At 47.6% G+C, this 18,932-nt stretch overlaps 1 protein-coding gene across 27 annotated transcripts in view; it reads left to right on the top strand.

Moving 5' to 3' along the window:
- Positions 1–18,932, top strand: part of UBAP2L (ubiquitin associated protein 2 like) — a 756,258-nt gene that overhangs the window by 113,254 nt on the left and 624,072 nt on the right. For all 27 annotated transcript variants that reach the window (XR_011200006.1, XR_011200008.1, XR_011200009.1 and 24 more), the window contains one exon: positions 14,440–14,612. Coding sequence is in view for 22 of the 27 variants with exons in the window: in XM_069218134.1 (XP_069074235.1) it covers positions 14,440–14,612 (173 nt within the window). In the remaining 5 variants the exon portion in view is untranslated. The remainder of the gene's footprint in view (positions 1–14,439; positions 14,613–18,932) is intronic.

Raw genomic sequence — 18,932 nt, 5'->3', positions numbered from 1 at the left:
TGAAGGCTAAGCATAAAATAATGTTTGCCCTTTCTGAAGTATACTTACGATGTAACCATCCCAAGTGTTCGAAAGAAGACCTCACACCCACTACACAACAAAAGGTGTATTCGTCAACCTCAAACCGCATCGAGGTCATGCAGAAGGTGAAAAAATAAGTACCTGTTCCAGTCCTTTATCCAATCCAGTAGGTAAAATCTCTTGCTACCAAACAGTTAACCCCTAATTTCCTAGCTCTACGGGACTGTGGGCTGTATCCAAAAACGTAACTGTACTCATCTGACCCAATTTATCTTTCCAGGCATCCTTCATCTTGAAGCCTAGTAGCATCATTTGCGCACAATGCTAGTACTTCATGTCTGTCAGCCTTCCTCCTAAAGAGTCAATGTTTGGAAGCCAAGGAGGAGGTTGCTTCTTGTAGGAAGTTGGCCTTGTGTGTGGTGGGTACCCAAGGTACTTACACCTTATACCAGGTCCAGGTATCCCCTCTAAGTGAAGTGTAGGCAGTGTCTAGAAGCCAGGCTCTCTAGAAGTAGCTGTGGATGAGCAGCCATAGGCTTATCTAGGAGACTTGGAAAGCGCATGCAATACCACTATAGTCACACATCACTTACACTCAAGAAAGAAAAGGTTGTGTTACAAAAATAAAGGTACTTTATTTTAGTGACACAACACCAAAAAGTACTAGAGGCAACCCTCCAATAGGAGGTAATACTAAATATGTACACTGTTAATCATCATTAGGCATAGAAAGTGATAGAAAACAGTGTGAAAGCAAGCAAATAGACAATAGTGACAATAGGGGGGGAGCACAAATGTAAGGAAATGCCTCCTTGGCATGGTTACCCCCTGACTTTTTGCCTTTGCTGATGCTAAGTTTTGATGTGAAAGTGTGCTGAGGCCTGCTAACCAGGCCCCAGCACCAGTGTTCTTTCCCTAACCTGTACTTTTGTTTTCACAATTGGCACACCCTGGCATCCAGGTAAGTCCCTGGTACCAAGGGCCCTGATGCCAGGGAAGGTCTCTAAGGGCTGCAGCATATCTTATGCCACCCTGGGGACCCCTCACTCAGCACAGACACACTGCTTGCCAGCTTGTGTGTGCTGGTGAGGACAAAACGAGTAAGTCGACATGGCACTCCCCTCAGGGTGCCATGCCAACCTCACACTGCCTATGCAGTATAGATAAGTCACCCCTCTAGCAGGCCTTACAGCCCTAAGGCAGGGTGCACTATACCATAGGTGAGGGCACAAGTGCATGAGCACTGTGCCCCTACAGTGTCTAAGCCAAACCTTAGACATTGTAAGTGCAGCGTAGCCATAAGAGTATATGGTCTGGGAGTCTGCCCTACACAAACTCCACAGCACCATAATGGCTACACTGAAAACTGGGAAGTTTGGTATCAAACTTCTCAGCACAATAAATGCACACTGATGCCAGTGTACATTTTATTGTAACATACACCCCAGAGGGCACCTTAGAGGTGCCCCCTGAAACCTTAACCAACTACCCGTGTAGGCTGACTGGTTTTAGCAGCCTGCCACACTCGAGACATGTTGCTGGCCATATGGGGAGAGTGCCTTTGTCACTCTGTGGCTAGTAACAAAGCCTGCACTGGGTGGAGATGCTATCACCTCCCCCTTGCAGGAACTGTAACACCTGGCGGTGAGCCTCAAAGGCTCACCCCCTTTGTTACAGCACCACAGGGCATTCCAGCTAGTGGAGTTGCCCGCCCCATCCGGCCACGGCCCCACTTTTGGCGGCAAGGTGGGAGGTGATAATGAGAAAAACCAGGAGGAGTCACTGGCCAGTCAGGACAGCCCCTAAGGCAACCTGAGCTGAGGTGACTCTGACTTTTAGAAATCCTCCATCTTGCAGATGGAGGATTCCCCCAATAGGGATAGGAATGTGACCCCCTCTCTTGGTAGGAGGCACAAAGAGGGTGTAGCCACCCTCAGGGCTAGTAGCCATTGGCTACTGCCCTCCCAGACCTAAACACACCCCTAAATTCTGTATTTAGGGGCTCCCCTGAACCTAGGAACTCAGATTCCTGCAACCTAAGGAGAGGACTGCTAAGCTGAAAAACCCTGCAGAGAAGACGGAGACACCAACTGCTTTGGCCCCAGCTCTACCAGCCTGTCTCCCCACTTCTAAAGACACTGCTCCAGCGACGCTTTCCCCAGGACCAGCGACCTCTGAATCCTCAGAGGACTGCCCTGCTTTAGAAAGACCAAGAAACTCCTGAGGACAACGGCCCTGTTCACCCAAGACTGCAACTTTGTTTCAAAGGAGCAACTCTAAAACAACTGCGTTTCCCGCCGGAAGCGTGAGACTTGCTACTCTGCTCCAGACGCCCCCTGCTCGACTTGTGGAGAACAAACACTTCAGGGAGGACTCCCCGGCAACTACGAGACCGTGAGTAGCCAGAGTTGCCCCCCCCTGAGCCCCCACAGCCACGCCTGCAGAGGGAATCCCGAGGCTCCCCCTGACCGCGACTGCCTGACTCCCAGATCCCGACGCCTGGAAAAGACTGCACCGCAGCCCCCAGAATCTGAAAGATTGGAACTCCAGTGCAGGAGTGACCCCCAGGAGGCCCTCTCCCTTGCTGAGGTGGTGGCTACCCCGAGGAGCCCCCCCCTTGCCTGCCTGCATCGCTGAAGAGACCCCTTGGTCTCCCATTGATTCCAATTGAAAACCCGACGTGTGTTTGCACACTGCACCCGGCTGCCCCCGTGCTGCTGAGGGTGCACTTTCTGTGTTAACTTGTGTCCCCCCCCGGTGCCCTACAAAACCCCCCTGGTCTGCCCTCCGAAGACGCAGGTACTTACCTGCTGGCAGACTGGAACCGGGGCACCCCCTTCTCCATTGAAGCCTATGCGTTTTGGGCACCACTTTGAACTCTGCACCTGAGCTGCTGGTGTGGTAACTTTGGGGTTGCTCTGAACCCCCAACGGTGGGCTACCTTGGACCCAAACTTGAACCCCGTGGGTGATTTACTTACCTTCAAGAACTAACAATTACTTACCTCCCCTAGGAACTGTGAAAATTGCACTGTCTAGTTTTAAAATAGCTATATGTGTTTTATTTGAAAAGTATATATGCTATTGTGATTATTCAAAGTTCCTAAAGTACTTACCTGCAATACCTTTTAATTGAGATATTACATATAAAATTTGAACCTGTGGTTCTTAAAATAAAGTAAGAAAATATATGTTCGGTGGCATGTGTAGCTGCAGATACACATGCTGTGCATAGTCCGCCGTCTGGTGTTGGGTCGGAGTGTTACAAGTTGTTTTTCTTCGAAGAAGACTTTTCGAGTCACGAGACCGAGGGACTCCTCCTACTTTGGTTCCATTGCGCATGGGCGTCGACTCCATGTTAGATTGGTTTTTTTCCGCCATCGGGTTCGGACGTGTTCCTTTTCGCTCTGTGTTTCGGGTCGGAAAGTTAGTCAGAATCAACGGAAAATTAGTCGGTATTGTTTCGTTCGGTATCGGGTTAGATAGGAATCGACACCGAATGTTGAAGAGCTCCGGTAGCCCTTCGGGGTAATTTCGATCCCCCGTCGGGGCCTGGTCGGCCCGACCGCGTGCAACATCGAGACTGATGGAACGGACCCCGTTCCGATTCTGTCCTAAATGCCACAGTAAATATCCCTATACAGACCAACATTTGGTCTGTAACTTGTGCCTGTCACCCGAGCACAAAGAAGAAACGTGTGAGGCCTGTCGAGCGTTTCGGTCGAGAAAAACGCTCCGAGATCGAAGAGCCAGAAGGTTGCAGATGGCATCCACGCCAACAGGACAACAACGGTTCGAGGAAGAGGGAGAAGAAGAAACATTCTCCATCCACGAATCCGATTCCGAAGAATTCGACGTCGAAGAAACCGTGAGTAAGACGTCGAAACAAGCATCACACAGAAAAACAGACAAAGCCCAGGGGACGCCACTGCCGACAGGCCATGGCTCAACCCATAAAGTAGGTGACCGCCCATCGGCACCGAAAAAGGGCGAGCTGGTGCCGAGATCGTCCGACTCAGGTCGAGACACAGGCACGCAGCAATCTCTGGACCGAGATACTGCTGCAGAAAAGGGTCGACACCGAGACAGCGGCACCAAAGTTGCTTGGCACAGGGATAGCGGCACCGAAGATGGTCGACGCCAAGAAGGTACGACACCGAAAAAGAGGAAAATCTCTTCGGAGCCGAAAACAACAAAAGACACGGTTTCGGTGCCAAAACGCCCAGCAACCGAACTGAAAGCCAGTTCCTACTCGGAGGAACAATCACTGTCCTCCCAACTTCAAAAACACAGGTTTGAGGAGGAATTACAAACAGCTGTAGATCACACGCAAAAGCGGATCTTTATACAAAGTGGTACAGGGAAGATCAGCACCCTTCCCCCAATCAGAAGAAAAAGGAAACTAGATTTCCACCAACAAGAAAAAACACCACAAGCAAAAGTGGTGAAGAAGGTAACTCCACCGGCAACTCCTATATCACCGGCACAGACTCTGTCTCAATCACCAGCTCATACCACCATGAGCCAAGATGACCAGGATGCATGGGATCTCTATGACGCCCCAGTATCGGACAATAGCCCTGAGTCGTACCCTACTAAGCCCTCACCACCTGAGGACAGTACAGCATATGCTCAGGTGGTAGCTAGGACAGCAGAGTTTCATTACGTATCGCTACATTCAGAGCCTATCGAGGATGACTTCCTTTTTAACACCCTGTCCTCCACCCATAGCAATTATCAAAGCCTTCCTATGCTCCCTGGAATGCTAAGGCACGCTAAACAAATCTTTAAGGAGCCAGTTAAAAGCAGAGCCAATAACCCCAAGGGTGGAGAAGAAATACAAGGCACCACCCACAGACCCTGCTTTTATTACATCACAACTGACACCAGATTCAGTTGTCGTAGGAGCAGCTCGTAAAAGAGCCAACTCGCACACATCAGGCGACGCACCACCTCCAGACAAGGAGAGCCGAAAGTTTGATGCAGCCGGGAAAAGGGTTGCAGTACAAGCTGCAAATCAGTGGCGCATCGCCAACTCGCAGGCACTCCTAGCGCGATATGACAGAGCCCATTGGGACGAGATGCAGCATCTCATCGAGCACCTCCCCAAAGAATTCCAAAAACGGGCAAAACAAGTGGTTGAAGAGGGACAAAACATATCCAACAACCAAATCCGTTCTTCTATGGATGCAGCAGATACAGCTGCAAGAACTACAGGGAGTGCAGAATTATTAGGCAAATGAGTATTTTGACCACATCATCCTCTTTATGCATGTTGTCTTACTCCAAGCTGTATAGGCTCGAAAGCCTACTACCAATTAAGCATATTAGGTGATGTGCATCTCTGTAATGAGAAGGGGTGTGGTCTAATGACATCAACACCCTATATCAGGTGTGCATAATTATTAGGCAACTTCCTTTCCTTTGGCAAAATGGGTCAAAAGAAGGACTTGACAGGCTCAGAAAAGTCAAAAATAGTGAGATCTTGCAGAGGGATGCAGCACTCTTAAAATTGCAAAGCTTCTGAAGCGTGATCATCGAACAATCAAGCGTTTCATTCAAAATAGTCAACAGGGTCGCAAGAAGCGTGTGGAAAAACCAAGGCGCAAAATAACTGCCCATGAACTGAGAAAAGTCAAGCGTGCAGCTGCCACGATGCCACTTGCCACCAGTTTGGCCATATTTCAGAGCTGCAACACCACTGGAGTGCCCAAAAGCTCAAGGTGTGCAATACTCAGAGACATGGCCAAGGTAAGAAAGGCTGAAAGACGACCACCACTGAACAAGACACACCAGCTGAAACGTCAAGACTGGGCCAAGAAATATCTCAAGACTGATTTTTCTAAGGTTTTATGGACTGATGAAATGAGAGTGAGTCTTGATGGGCCAGATGGATCGGCCCATGGCTGGATTGGTAAAGGGCATAGAGCTCCAGTCCGACTCAGACGCCAGCAAGGTGGAGGTGGAGTACTGGTTTGGGCTGGTATCATCAAAGATGAGCTTGTGGGGCCTTTTCGGGTTGAGGATGGAGTCAAGCTCAACTCCCAGTCCTACTGCCAGTTCCTGGAAGACACCTTCTTCAAGCAGTGGTACAGGAAGAAGTCTGCATCCTTCAAGAAAAACATGGTTTTCATGCAGGACAATGCTCCATCACACGCGTCCAAGTACTCCACAGCGTGGCTGGCAAGAAAGGGTATAAAAGAAGGAAATCTAATGACATGGCCTCCTTGTTCACCTGATCTGAACCCCATTGAGAGCCTGTGGTCCATCATCAAATGTGAGATTTACAAGGAGGGAAAACAGTACACCTCTCTGAACAGTGTCTGGGAGGCTGTGGTTGCTGCTGCACGCAATGTTGATGGTGAACAGATCAAAACGCTGACAGAATCCATGGATGGCAGGCTTTTGAGTGTCCTTGCAAAGAAAGGTGGCTATATTGGTCACTGATTTGTTTTTGTTTTGTTTTTGAATGTCAGAAATGTATATTTGTGAATGTTGAGATGTTATATTGGTTTCACTGGTAATAATAAATAATTGAAATGGGTATATATATTTTTTTTGTTAAGTTGCCTAATAATTATGCACAGTAATAGTCACCTGCACACACAGATATCCCCCTAACATAGCTAAAACTAAAAACAAACTAAAAACTACTTCCAAAAATATTCAGCTTTGATATTAATGAGTTTTTTGGGTTCATTGAGAACATGGTTGTTCAATAATAAAATGAATCCTCAAAAATACAACTTGCCTAATAATTCTGCACTCCCTGTATAAATACTGCTGTAACGATAAGGAGGCACGCATGGCTGCGCACATCCGGCTTCAAACCTGAGATACAGCAGGCAGTGCTCAATATGCCGTTCAATGAACAACAATTGTTTGGACCAGAAGTGGACACTGCAATTGAAAAATTAAAGAAAGACACTGACACAGCTAAAGCCATGTGCGCACTCTATTCCCCGCAGGGCAGAGGCACATTTGGCACATTTCGCAAAACTACTTTCAGAGGAGGGTTTCGAGGTCAAGCCACACAAACCAGCACCTCACAAACAACACCGTCTACCTACCAGGGACAGTATCAAAGGGGAGGCTTTCGGGGCCAATACAGAGGGGGCCAATTCCCAATAAACCGGGGAAAATTTCAAGGGCCCAAAACCCCTCAAAACAAGCAGTGACTCACAAGTCACTCAACCCCTTCACACAACACCAGTGGGGGGAAGACTAAGCCAGTTCTACAAATCTTGGGAGGAGATAACAACAGACACTTGGGTCTTAGCAATTATCCAACATGGTTATTGCATAGAATTTCTCCAACTCCCTCCAAACATTCCACCGAAAAAACACAAGATGTCCAAACAGCATCTAGACCTTCTAGGACTAGAAGTTCAAGCATTACTGCAAAAAGACGCAATAGAATTAGTACCAAAAACACAAAAGAACACAGGAGTTTACTCACTGTACTTTCTAATACTGAAAAAGGACAAAAGTCTGAGACCAATATTGGATCTCAGAACACTAAACACCTACATCAAATCAGACCACTTTCACATGGTCACGTTACAAGACGTAATACCACTACTGAAACAGCAAGACTACATGACAACGTTAGATCTAAAAGACGCGTATTTCCATATACCGATACATCCCTCGCACAGGAAATACCTAAGGTTCATATTCGAAGGAATACATTACCAATTCAAAGTGTTGCCGTTCGGAATAACGACAGCACCAAGAGTCTTTACAAAATGTCTAGCAGTAGTAGCTGCACATATCAGGAGGCAGCAAATACACGTGTTCCCGTACCTAGACGATTGGTTAATCAAAGCCAACTCGCTAACAAAGTGTTTACACCACACAGATTATGTTATACAAACCCTTTTCAAACTGGGTTTCTCCATCAACTATGCAAAGTCACACCTTTTGCCGTGTCAAACACAGTAATACTTAGGAGCGACAATCAACACAACAAAAGGGATAGCCACTCCAAGTCCACAAAGGGTTCAAAATTTTCACAAGGTGATACAAGCTATGTATCCAACACAAAAGATACACGCAAAAATGATATTAAAACTCCTAGGCATGATGTCCTCATGCATAGCCATTGTCCCAAACGCAAGATTGCACATGCGGCCCTTACAACAGTGCCTAGCATCACAATGGTCACATGCACAGGGTCACCTTCTAGATCTGGTGCTGATAGACCGCCAAACATACATCTCGCTTCTATGGTGGAACAGTATAAATTTAAACAAAGGGCGGCCTTTCCAAGACCCAGTGCCACAATACGTGATAACAACAGATGCTTCCATGACAGGGTGGGGAGCACACCTCAATCAACACAGCATCCAAGGCCAATGGGACGTACATCAAAGAAAGTTTCATATAAATCACCTAGAATTGTTAGCAGTATTTCTAGCGTTGAAAGCATTCCAACCAATGATAACCCACAAATACATTCTTGTCAAAACAGACAACATGATGACAATGTATTATTTAAACAAACAGGGGGGAACACACTCGACACAGTTGTTTCTCCTCACACAAAAAATATGGCATTGGGCAATTCACAACCACATTCGCCTAATAGCACAGTTTATTCCAGGGATCCAGAACCAGCTAGCAGACAATCTCTCTCGGGATCACCAACCGGTCCACGAATGGGAAATTCACCCCCAAATCCTGAACACTTACTTCCAAATTTGGGGAACACCTCAAATAGATCTATTTGCAACAAAAGAAAACGCAAAATGCCAAAACTTCGCATCCAGGTACCCACACCGGCAATCTCAAGGCAATGCTCTATGGATGAATTGGTCAGGGATATTTGCGTACGCTTTTCCCCCTCTCCCTCTCCTTCCATATCTAGTAAACAGATTGAGTCAAAACAAACTCAAACTCATACTAATAGCACCAACATGGGCAAGACAACCTTGGTATACCACACTACTAGACCTGTCAGTAGTACCTCATGTCAAACTACCCAACAGGCCAGATCTGTTAACACAACACAAACAACAGATCAGGCATCCAAACCCAGCATCGCTGAATCTAGCAATTTGGCTCCTGAAATCCTAGAATTTGGACACTTGAACCTCACACAAGAATGTATGGAGGTCATAAGACAAGCTAGAAGGCCATCCACTAGACACTGCTATGCAAGTAAATGGAAAAGATTTGTTTGTTACTGCCATAATAATCAAGTCCAACCATTGCATGCATCTCCAAAAGATGTAGTAGGATATTTACTAAATCTACAAAAATCAAATCTAGCTTTCAATTCCATAAAAATACATCTCGCAGCAATATCTGCTTACCTGCAGATTACTCATTCAACTTCCCTATTTAGAATACCGGTCATTAAAGCGTTTATGGAGGGCCTAAAGAGAATAATACCACCAAGGACACCACCTGTTCCTTCATGGAACCTCAACATTGTCTTGACAAGGCTCATGGGTCCACCTTTCGAACCCATGCATTCTTGTGAAATGCAATACTTAACGTGGAAAGTTGCATTTCTCATTGCCATTACATCTCTAAGAAGAGTAAGTGAAATTCAGGCATTTACTATACAAGAACCATTTATTCAAATACACAAAAATAAGGTAGTTCTAAGAACCAACCCAAAATTCTTACCAAAGGTCATCTCACCGTTCCACTTAAATCAAACAGTAGAATTGCCAGTGTTCTTTCCACAGCCAGACTCAATAGCTGAAAGAGCACTACATACATTAGACATCAAAAGAGCACTAATGTACTACATTGACAGAACAAAACTAATTAGGAAAACAAAACAACTATTTATTGCATTTCAAAAACCTCATACAGGAAATCCAATATCAAAACAAGGTATAGCTAGATGGATAGTTAGGTGCATCCAAACCTGCTATCTTAAAGCAAAGAGACAGCTGCCTATTACACCAAAGGCACACTCAGCCAGAAAGAAAGGTGCTACCATGGCCTTTCTAGGAAATATTCCGATGAACGAAATATGTAAGGCAGCAACATGGTCTACGCCTCACACATTTACTAACCACTACTGTGTAGACGTGTTATCTGCACAACAAGCCACAGTAGGTCAAGCTGTACTAAGAACTTTATTTCAAACTACTTCCACTCCTACAGGCTGAACCACCGCTTTTGGGGAGATAACTGCTTACTAGTCTATGCACAGCATGTGTATCTGCAGCTACACATGCCACCAAACGGAAAATGTCTCTTACCCAGTGTACATCTGTTCGTGGCATTAGTCGCTGCAGATTCACATGCGCCCACCCGCCTCCCCGGGAGCCTGTAGCCGTTTGGAAGTAATCTTCAACATTTGTACATTTGTAAATATGTTAGATGGCATCTGTCGCTGTAGATACGCATGTTTTGCAATAGCTCGCCATCTGGTGTTGGGCCGGAGTGTTACAAGTTGTTTTTCTTCGAAGAAGTCTTTCGAGTCACGGGACCGAGTGACTCCTCCTTTTGTCTCCATTGCGCATGGGCGTCGACTCCATCTTCGATTGTTTTTTTTCCGCCATCGGGTTCGGACGTGTTCCTGTCGCTCCGAGTTTCAGAACGGAAAATTAGCTAATTTCGGAAGATTTTCGTCGGTATTGTTGCGTTCGGCGTACTTAGATTCAACACCGCATCGAAGATCGAAGAGCTCCGGTGCCCTTCGGGGTAGTTTTTCGATCCCCCGTCGGGGCCTGGTCGGCCCGACCGCGTGCTGAAGAACGCCGATGGAACGGACCCCGTTCCGTTTCTGCCCCAAATGCCACAATAAATACCCCTATACAGACCAACACTTGGTCTGTAACCTGTGCCTGTCACCTGAGCACAGTGAAGACACCTGTGAGGCCTGTCGTGCGTTCCGGTCCCGAAAGACACTCCGAGACCGTCGAGCCAGAAGACTTCAGATGGCGTCCGCGCCGACAGCCCACCGAGAGTTCGAGGAGCAGGAAGAGGAAGGTACCTTCTCGATCCAAGAATCGGACTCCGAAGGATTCGACGATACACAACCCGTGAGTAGGACGTCGAAAACCACACAGAGGAAAATTTACAAGGCCCAGGGGACGCCACTGCCATCAGGCCATGGCTCCACCCATAAATTCGGTGACCGACCGTCGGCACCGAAAAAGGCCCAAACAGTGCCGAGATCGTCCGACTCCGGTCGAGACACCGGCACGCAGCCTTCTCGGGACCGAGAAAGTGCTGGAGACAAGCCTCGACACCGAGATGCCGGTGTGGACACGGCTCGACGCCGAGACAGCGGCACCGAAGAAGATCGACGCCGAGAGGTTTCGGCCCCGAAAAAGATTGTACATACTTAGTCATTCCATTGCATGGGCACTATTACTAACATACACAACTCCTACCTCACCCTCTGCGGGGAAAACAATCTAACATGGAGTCGACGCCCATGAGCAATGGAACCAAAGTAGGAGGAGTCCCTCTGTCTTGTGACTCGAAAAGACTTCTTCGAAGAAAAACAACTTGTAACACTCCGACCCAACACCAGACGGCGGACTATGCACAGCATGTGAATCTGCAGCGACTAATGCCACGAACAGATGTACACTGGGTAAGTGACATTTTCCTTTTCTATAGAAAAACCAATTGGCCTAGAATTTGTCTTTGAGTGTGTGTTCCTCATTTATTGCCTGTGTATGTACAACAAATGCTTAACACTACTCCTTTGATAAGCCTACTGCTCGACCACACTACCACAAAATAGAGCATTAGTATTATCTCTTTTTGCCACTCTCTTACCTCTAAGGGGAACCCTTGGACTCTGTGCATACTATTCCTTACTTTGAAATAGTGCATACAGAGCCAACTTCCTACACAGTGGATACAATTTTGCAAGCAGTCTTCCTCCTTGATACAGATTGTCGGTTCATTGATGGTCCAGACGCGTGGTTCCAGTGGCTGAAAGTCGCATTAAGGTTGCAGAGGAGTCCTGCTGGAATGCTGCAAGCCTAATCTGAGGACCCACAAAGGAGAGAAACTATCCCCGAAATGAGGGGATCTGGTCACCTATCCCGGTGACCACCTAGCAGGAGGTGGCTGACGTCACCTGACTGACCTGGCCAGTCCGATGCTCCCAGAGGCCCCTGCCAACATTGGATTCAAGATGGCAGAACCCAGGGACCCTCTGGAGGAGCTCTGGGCACTTGGGGTGGTAATGGACAGGGGAGATGTCACTCCCCTTTCCATTGTCAAGTTTCGTGGCAGTGCAGGGATTGTGGGTCCCTGAAGTGGTGTAGACTGGTTTATGCATAGAGGGCACCAAATGTGCCCTTCAAAGCATACTAGGGGCTTGGGGAGGCTACCGCTGCCTAGCCATGTAACACCTATTTCCAAAGGGAGAGGGCGTTACCCTCCACCTCTACCCCCCCCCCCCCCCCCCCCTCCCCCACCCACCACAAGGAAGTCCTTTGTTCTACCTTCCTGGGCTTGAGCTGTTTAAGCAACAGGACAGAAGAAACCTTTGAGGGGTGGCAGCAGCTTGGGCTGCCCAGAAAACCATAGAAGGCTGGTAGGAGCAATGCTGGGGGGTCCTTGAAGGGACCCCCAGAGTGTATGGAATCATACTGGAAGAGTATTGGGGTATGATTCTGATATGTTTGATACTAAACATGCCTGGGTTCGGAGTTACCATTATGTAGCTGGACATAGTGACCCCTGTCCAGTACATGTGTAAAATGGGACTGGATTTTGTGGGCGAACCTCTGCTAGTGCAGGTGTGCCCTCAGACAGAGATACTTGCATCCTGCTTTCTGGGCTAGGAGGAACTGCACTAGGGGTGACTTACAATGACGTAGTGCAGTGACCTATGGTGAAAAAGGGTGCATGCACCCTTTAATGTAGGCTGCAATGATTGCAGGCCTGCAGAACACTTTGCATGGGTTCCCCTTGGGTGGCATAATACATACTGCAGCCCGTGGGGGAATCCCCTGGATACCCAATGCCCTGGGTTCAGGGATAACATGATGATTCTGACATGTTTGATACCAAACATGCCCAGGTTCGGAGTTACCATTATGTAGCTGGACCAGTGGGCAGTTCATAGATAATATGGCTTCTTCTGCATTTAAGAAGTCCAGGGAATTGGAACTGGAGTTTACAGGGGCATCGCTGTTCATGCGGGGGTCCCCACACAGGGACCTGCACCCTGCCTTTTGGGGTGAAAGGGCCTACCATAGGGGTGATGTAAAGTGACCTGGTGTAGTGACCAGTAGTGAAAGGGTGCATGCACCATTTCACGCAGGCTGCAAACAGCAGGCTTGCAGACATAGTTTGCATGGGCTTCCTTTGGTGGCATAATATGCTTCAGCCCAAGGGAGTCACCTGGGACTTACAGGGATACAGCAGTATGCCAATTTTGGGGTATAGAGTTCCAAAGCAACCAAATCTGGGGGAAGAAAGCACAATCACTGGGGTCCAGATTAGCAGGATCCCATTGAAAACAGTCTAAACACACTGGCATCAGGCAAAAAGTGGGGGTAACCATGCCAGAAAGAGGGAAGCTTCCTACAGCATCTCTGGCAAATAACCAAATAGGTCCTTAGAGTGCTTAATGGCAAGCTATGCTATATCAAAGGGTCTTTGTTTCTCCTATTGAGAAATTTCACCAGAGCTGTAGTAGACTGGAACGCTTCAGCCACCAGACATCCAGTGCTCATCTTCCCCCTCAAGTTCAATTTTTCTTCAACACGCTCCTTTCCACACAAATACTTTTTTTTTGTTTTTGTTATGTTTCCATTCTTGCATGTGAAGGGAGTTCTAAGATGTCGAGATTTGTTACTTCATATAACTAATTTGCCTGGGAAGGTGTGTGGCTCAGTGACTATCCTGGGTCTGAGCTTTCTAAACAAATTTCTCAGGAATGGGAGGGACAAGGTCAAAAAGACTACTCCTTGTCCAATCCTGCAAGTAAAGGGCTGTATTATTTCCTTGGATTTTCCTCCTTTCCGTGTCTCCTTTGTTTAGATTATACCCTTGCCAAAGTGGGACTGAGCTCTGGTAGACTCTGAGAATCTGGTTGTCGCCACCAGTTGATGAGTCTAACACCCTTGCTGAATTTCTTAGCAAAATGGGCATGAAACGTCTGTTTTATGCCAAGTTATGTTACAGCAAAACAATGTGTACAATATCTAAGAAGTTAGTGTAGACTGAAGTTTTTTTGGCTTTAGTTCATAATCCTCGCATCTGTCTTAGATTCATAACTTTGAAAATATCTTTGCTGATAGCAGGATGCGTCTCCAAGGCTGAGCCGGCAGCGTTCATGCATTAGGAATTGGTGAGAGCTGATAAACCTGAAATGCTCAAAACAAAAGATCAGTTAAGCATTTTATGATAGTTTGCCGTACTTTGGTTTCCTGACAGGGAATGTGCAAGCCACCTATAATTATTCTTTATTTACTTTCAGATACCGGCTCTTGCTGTGGAAATGCCTGGCTCAACAGATATCTCAGGGTTGAACCTACAGTTTGGGGCACTGCAGTTTGGTTCTGAGCCGGTTCTTCAGGAGTATGAACCGTTGCCTGCAGCAAGTTCCCCGATGAGCTTATCGCAGAACAACCTCTACAGTAGTACTGCCAGGTAAAGTATGGAGTAGGGTGCAGTCATAATTTTCTGACAAAATACTTCACAATCAAATGCAAGTCTTTGTTATAAAGGATTCTATGAATGCTTAGTTTAAAGATTGTCCCTGGTATCTGTATAGATGAATAAGCTGTTACTGTATGTTCAAATTTCTCTATCTGTCCAGGTTGCACTGTCCACAATATGGTTTGCAATTTTTTTTTAAATAATGTGTACATTTGCTCACAGGCAGGGCGGTCCATTATGTGCAGTCCTAATCCTCTTGATGTCATAAGTTTCTAGCTAGGAAAATGGAAGTTAAATCTACTTTAGGCATTTTTTTTTTTTTTTTAGTATGTAGGTGTAGGAAGTTGGCTCTGTATGTGCTATTTCAAAGTAAGGAATAGCATGCACAGAGTCCAAGGGTTCCCCTTAGAGGTAAAATAGTGGTAAAAAGAGATAATACTAATGCTCTATTTTGTGGTAGTGTGGTCGAGCAGTAGGCTTATCCAAGGAGTAGTGTTAAGCATTTGTTGTACATACACCTAGACAATAAATGAGGTACACACACTCGGACACAAATCCAGCCAATAGGTTTTGTTATAGAAAAATATCTTTTCTTAGTTTATTTTAAGAACCACAGGTTCAAATTTAACATGTAATATCTTGTTTGAAAGGTATTGCAGGTAAGTACATTAGGAACTTTGAATCATTTCAATTGCATGTATACTTTTCAAGTTATTCACAAATAGCTATTTAAAAAGTGGACACAGTGCAATTTTCACCGTTCCTGGGGGAGGTAAGTTTTTGTTAGTTTTACCAGGTAAGTAAGACACTTACAGGGTTCAGTTCTTGGTCCAAGGTAGCCCACCGTTGGGGGTTCAGAGCAACCCCAAAGTTACCACACCAGCAGGTCAGGGCCGGTCAGGTGCAGAGTTCAAAGTGGTGCCCAAAACGCATAGGCTTCAATGGAGAGAAGGGGGTGCCCCGGTTCCGGTCTGCTTGCAGGTAAGTACCCGCGTCTTCGGAGGGCAGACCAGGGGGGTTTTGTAGGGCACCGGGGGGGACACAAGCCCACACAGAGATTTCACCCTCAGCGGCGCGGGGGCGGCCGGGTGCAGTGTTAGAACAAGCGTCTGGTTCGCAATGGAAGTCAATGAGAGATCAAGGGATCTCTTCAGCGCTGCAGGCAGGCAAGTGGGGGCTTCCTCGGGGAAACCTCCACTTGGGCAAGGGAGAGGGACTCCTGGGGGTCACTTCTGCAGTGAAAGTCCGGTCCTTCAGGTCCTGGGGGCTGCGGGTGCGGGGTCTTTTCCAGGCATCGGGACTTAGGTTTCAGAGAGTCGCGGTCAGGGGAAGCCTCGGGATTCCCTCTGCAGGCGGCGCTGTGGGGGCTCAGGGGGGACAGGTTTTGGTACTCACAGTCGTAGAGTAGTCCGGGGGTCCTCCCTGAGGTGTTGGTTCTCCACCAGCCGAGTCGGGGTCGCCGGGTGCAGTGTTGCAAGTCTCACGCTTCTTGCGGGGAGTTGCAGGGTTTTTTAAAGCTGCTTCTTGAAACAAAGTTGCAGTCTTTTTGGAGCGGGTCCGCTGTCCTCGGGAGTTTCTTGTCGTCGAAGCAGGGCAGTCCTCAGAGGAGTCAGAGGTCGCTGGTCCCTTTGGAAGGCGTCGCTGGAGCAGAGTTCTTTGGAAGGCAGGAGACAGGCCGGTGAGTTTCTGGAGCCAAGGCAGTTGTTGTCTTCTGGTCTTCCTCTGCAGGGATTTTCAGCTAGGCAGTCCTTCTTCTTGTTGTTGCAGGAATCTCATTTTCTAGGGTTCAGGGTAGCCCTTAAATACTAAATTTAAGGGCGTGTTTAGGTCTGGGGGGTTAGTAGCCAATGGCTACTAGCCCTGAGGGTGGGTACACCCTCTTTGTGCCTCCTCCCAAGGGGAGGGGGTCACAATCCTAACCCTATTGGGGGAATCCTCCATCTGCAAGATGGAGGATTCCTAAAAGTTAGTCACCTCAGCTCAGGACACCTTAGGGGCTGTCCTGACTGGCTAGTGACTCCTCCTTGTTGCTTTCTTTGTTCCCTCCAGCCTTGCCGCCAAAAGTGGGGGCCGTGGCCGGAGGGGGCGGGCAACTCCACTAAGCTGGAGTGCCCTGCTGGGCTGTGACAAAGGGGTGAGCCTTTGAGGCTCACCGCCAGGTGTTACAGCTCCTGCCTGGGGGAGGTGTTAGCATCTCCACCCAGTGCAGGCTTTGTTACTGGCCTCAGAGTGACAAAGGCACTCTCCCCATGAGGCCAGCAACATGTCTCTAGTGTGGCAGGCTGCTGGAACTAGTCAGCCTACACAGACAGTCGGTTAAGTTTCAGGGGGCACCTCTAAGGTGCCCTCTGGGGTGTATTTTGCAATAAAATGTACACTGGCATCAGTGTGCATTTATTGTGCTGAGAAGTTTGATACCAAACTTCCCAGTTTTCAGTGTAGCCATTATGGTGCTGTGGAGTTCGTGTTTGACAAACTCCCAGACCATATACTCTTATGGCTACCCTGCACTTACAATGTCTAAGGTTTTGTTTAGACACTGTAGGGGTACCATGCTCATGCACTGGTACCCTCACCTATGGTATAGTGCACCCTGCCTTAGGGCTGTAAGGCCTGCTAGAGGGGTGACTGACCTATACTTGCATAGGCAGTGAGAGGCTGGCATGGCACCCTGAGGGGAGTGCCATGTCGACTTACTCGTTTTGTTCTCACTAGCACACACAAGCTGGCAAGCAGTGTGTCTGTGCTGAGTGAGAGGTCTCCAGGGTGGCATAAGACATGCTGCAGCCCTTAGAGACCTTCCTTGGCATCAGGGCCCTTGGTACTAGAAGTACCAGTTACAAGGGACTTATCTGGGTGCCAGGGTCTGCCAATTGTGGATACAAAAGTACAGGTTAGGGAAAGAACACTGGTGCTGGGGCCTGGTTAGCAGGCCTCAGCACACTTTCAATTGTAAACATAGCATCAGCAAAGGCAAAAAGTCAGGGGGCAACCATGCCAAGGAGGCATTTCCTTACAGTAGGAAAGTACCATCCTTGTAGCATGGTCACCCTCACTTGTTGCCTGATGTGAGTGTTAAGACTGTAGGTTACTGGGATCCTGCTAATGAGGACCCCGTTGTCTCTGCTCTCGCTTCTAAATTTGGTTGCTGGTACACTATTTACACCCACAGTTGGCATACTGGTGCACCCCTGTAAGTCCCTAGTATATGGTACTTAAGTACACAGGACATTGGTATACCAGGGGTCACCCATGGTCTGCAGCATGTATTATGCCACCAATGGGAGTCCATCCAAACTGTCTGCAGGCCTACCATTTGCAGCCTGTGTGAAAAGGCACATGCATTCTTTCACTGCTGGGCACCTCACCAGGTTACTTTAAGTTAATCGTGTTGCAGGCCCTTCCGGCACTAAGGGCTGGGGGCAGGTCCCTGTGTGTGTGGGTACCCCTGCAAGAGCAGAGGTGCCCCTACAAACTCAGTTCCAATTTCCTGGACCTCATATGTGCGGGGAAGCCATTTTAGCTATGTACTGGTAATTGGTCAACATGTCCGAATCATACCCAATACTGATGTCTGTATTGGTGGCATGATTCCATGCATTCTGGGTGCTCCTTAGAGGACCCTCCTACCCCCAGTATTGCTCTTACCAGTCTTCCAGGGACTGCGAGCAGTGTGTGCTGCTGCAGCATCTCAGATAGATTTCTGCTCTCTTGCTGCTTGACCAGCTCAGGCAGGGGAAGGCAGAACAAAGATTTTCCTGTGGGAGAGGGAGGCAGCACTCTCTCCTTTGGAAATAGGTTTTACAAGGCTTGGAAGGGGTAAACTCCCCACTGCACTTTTTTTTTTTTGTTGAGTGGCATATTTGGTGCCCTTCTTGCATAATCCGGTTTGCACCAGTCCAGGGACCCGGTGTAGGAGGTTGGCATGGTGTGTGGTGAGCACCTGTGGTGTTATCACCTTATACCAGGTATTCCCTTTTAGTGAGGTGTAGACAGTGTCTAGGGAGCCAGGGCTCTCGAGGTAGCTGTGAATGAGCAGCCAAGACCTATCTAGGAGACCTGGAAAGCTTAGGCAATACCACTGTAGTCACACAGGAAAGAATCACACAGTATTACAAAAGTAAAGGTACTATTAACACAAATATTAAAATATTGTATAGGCAGCACTCCTCTAGAAGGTGAGTAAACACACTATTATATGCACAGAAGTCCGGAATTGGCATTGAAAGCAATAGAAAACCGTGAAATAACAGGAAATAATGGGTACCTTGGGGTGTCCAAACCATATACTAAGTAAGTGGAATGCAAAAC

This window comes from Pleurodeles waltl, chromosome 12, assembly GCF_031143425.1.
Source record: "Pleurodeles waltl isolate 20211129_DDA chromosome 12, aPleWal1.hap1.20221129, whole genome shotgun sequence".
NCBI classification, from domain to species: Eukaryota; Metazoa; Chordata; class Amphibia; order Caudata; family Salamandridae; genus Pleurodeles; species Pleurodeles waltl.
This window is presented reverse-complemented; position numbering and strand designations above follow the sequence as displayed.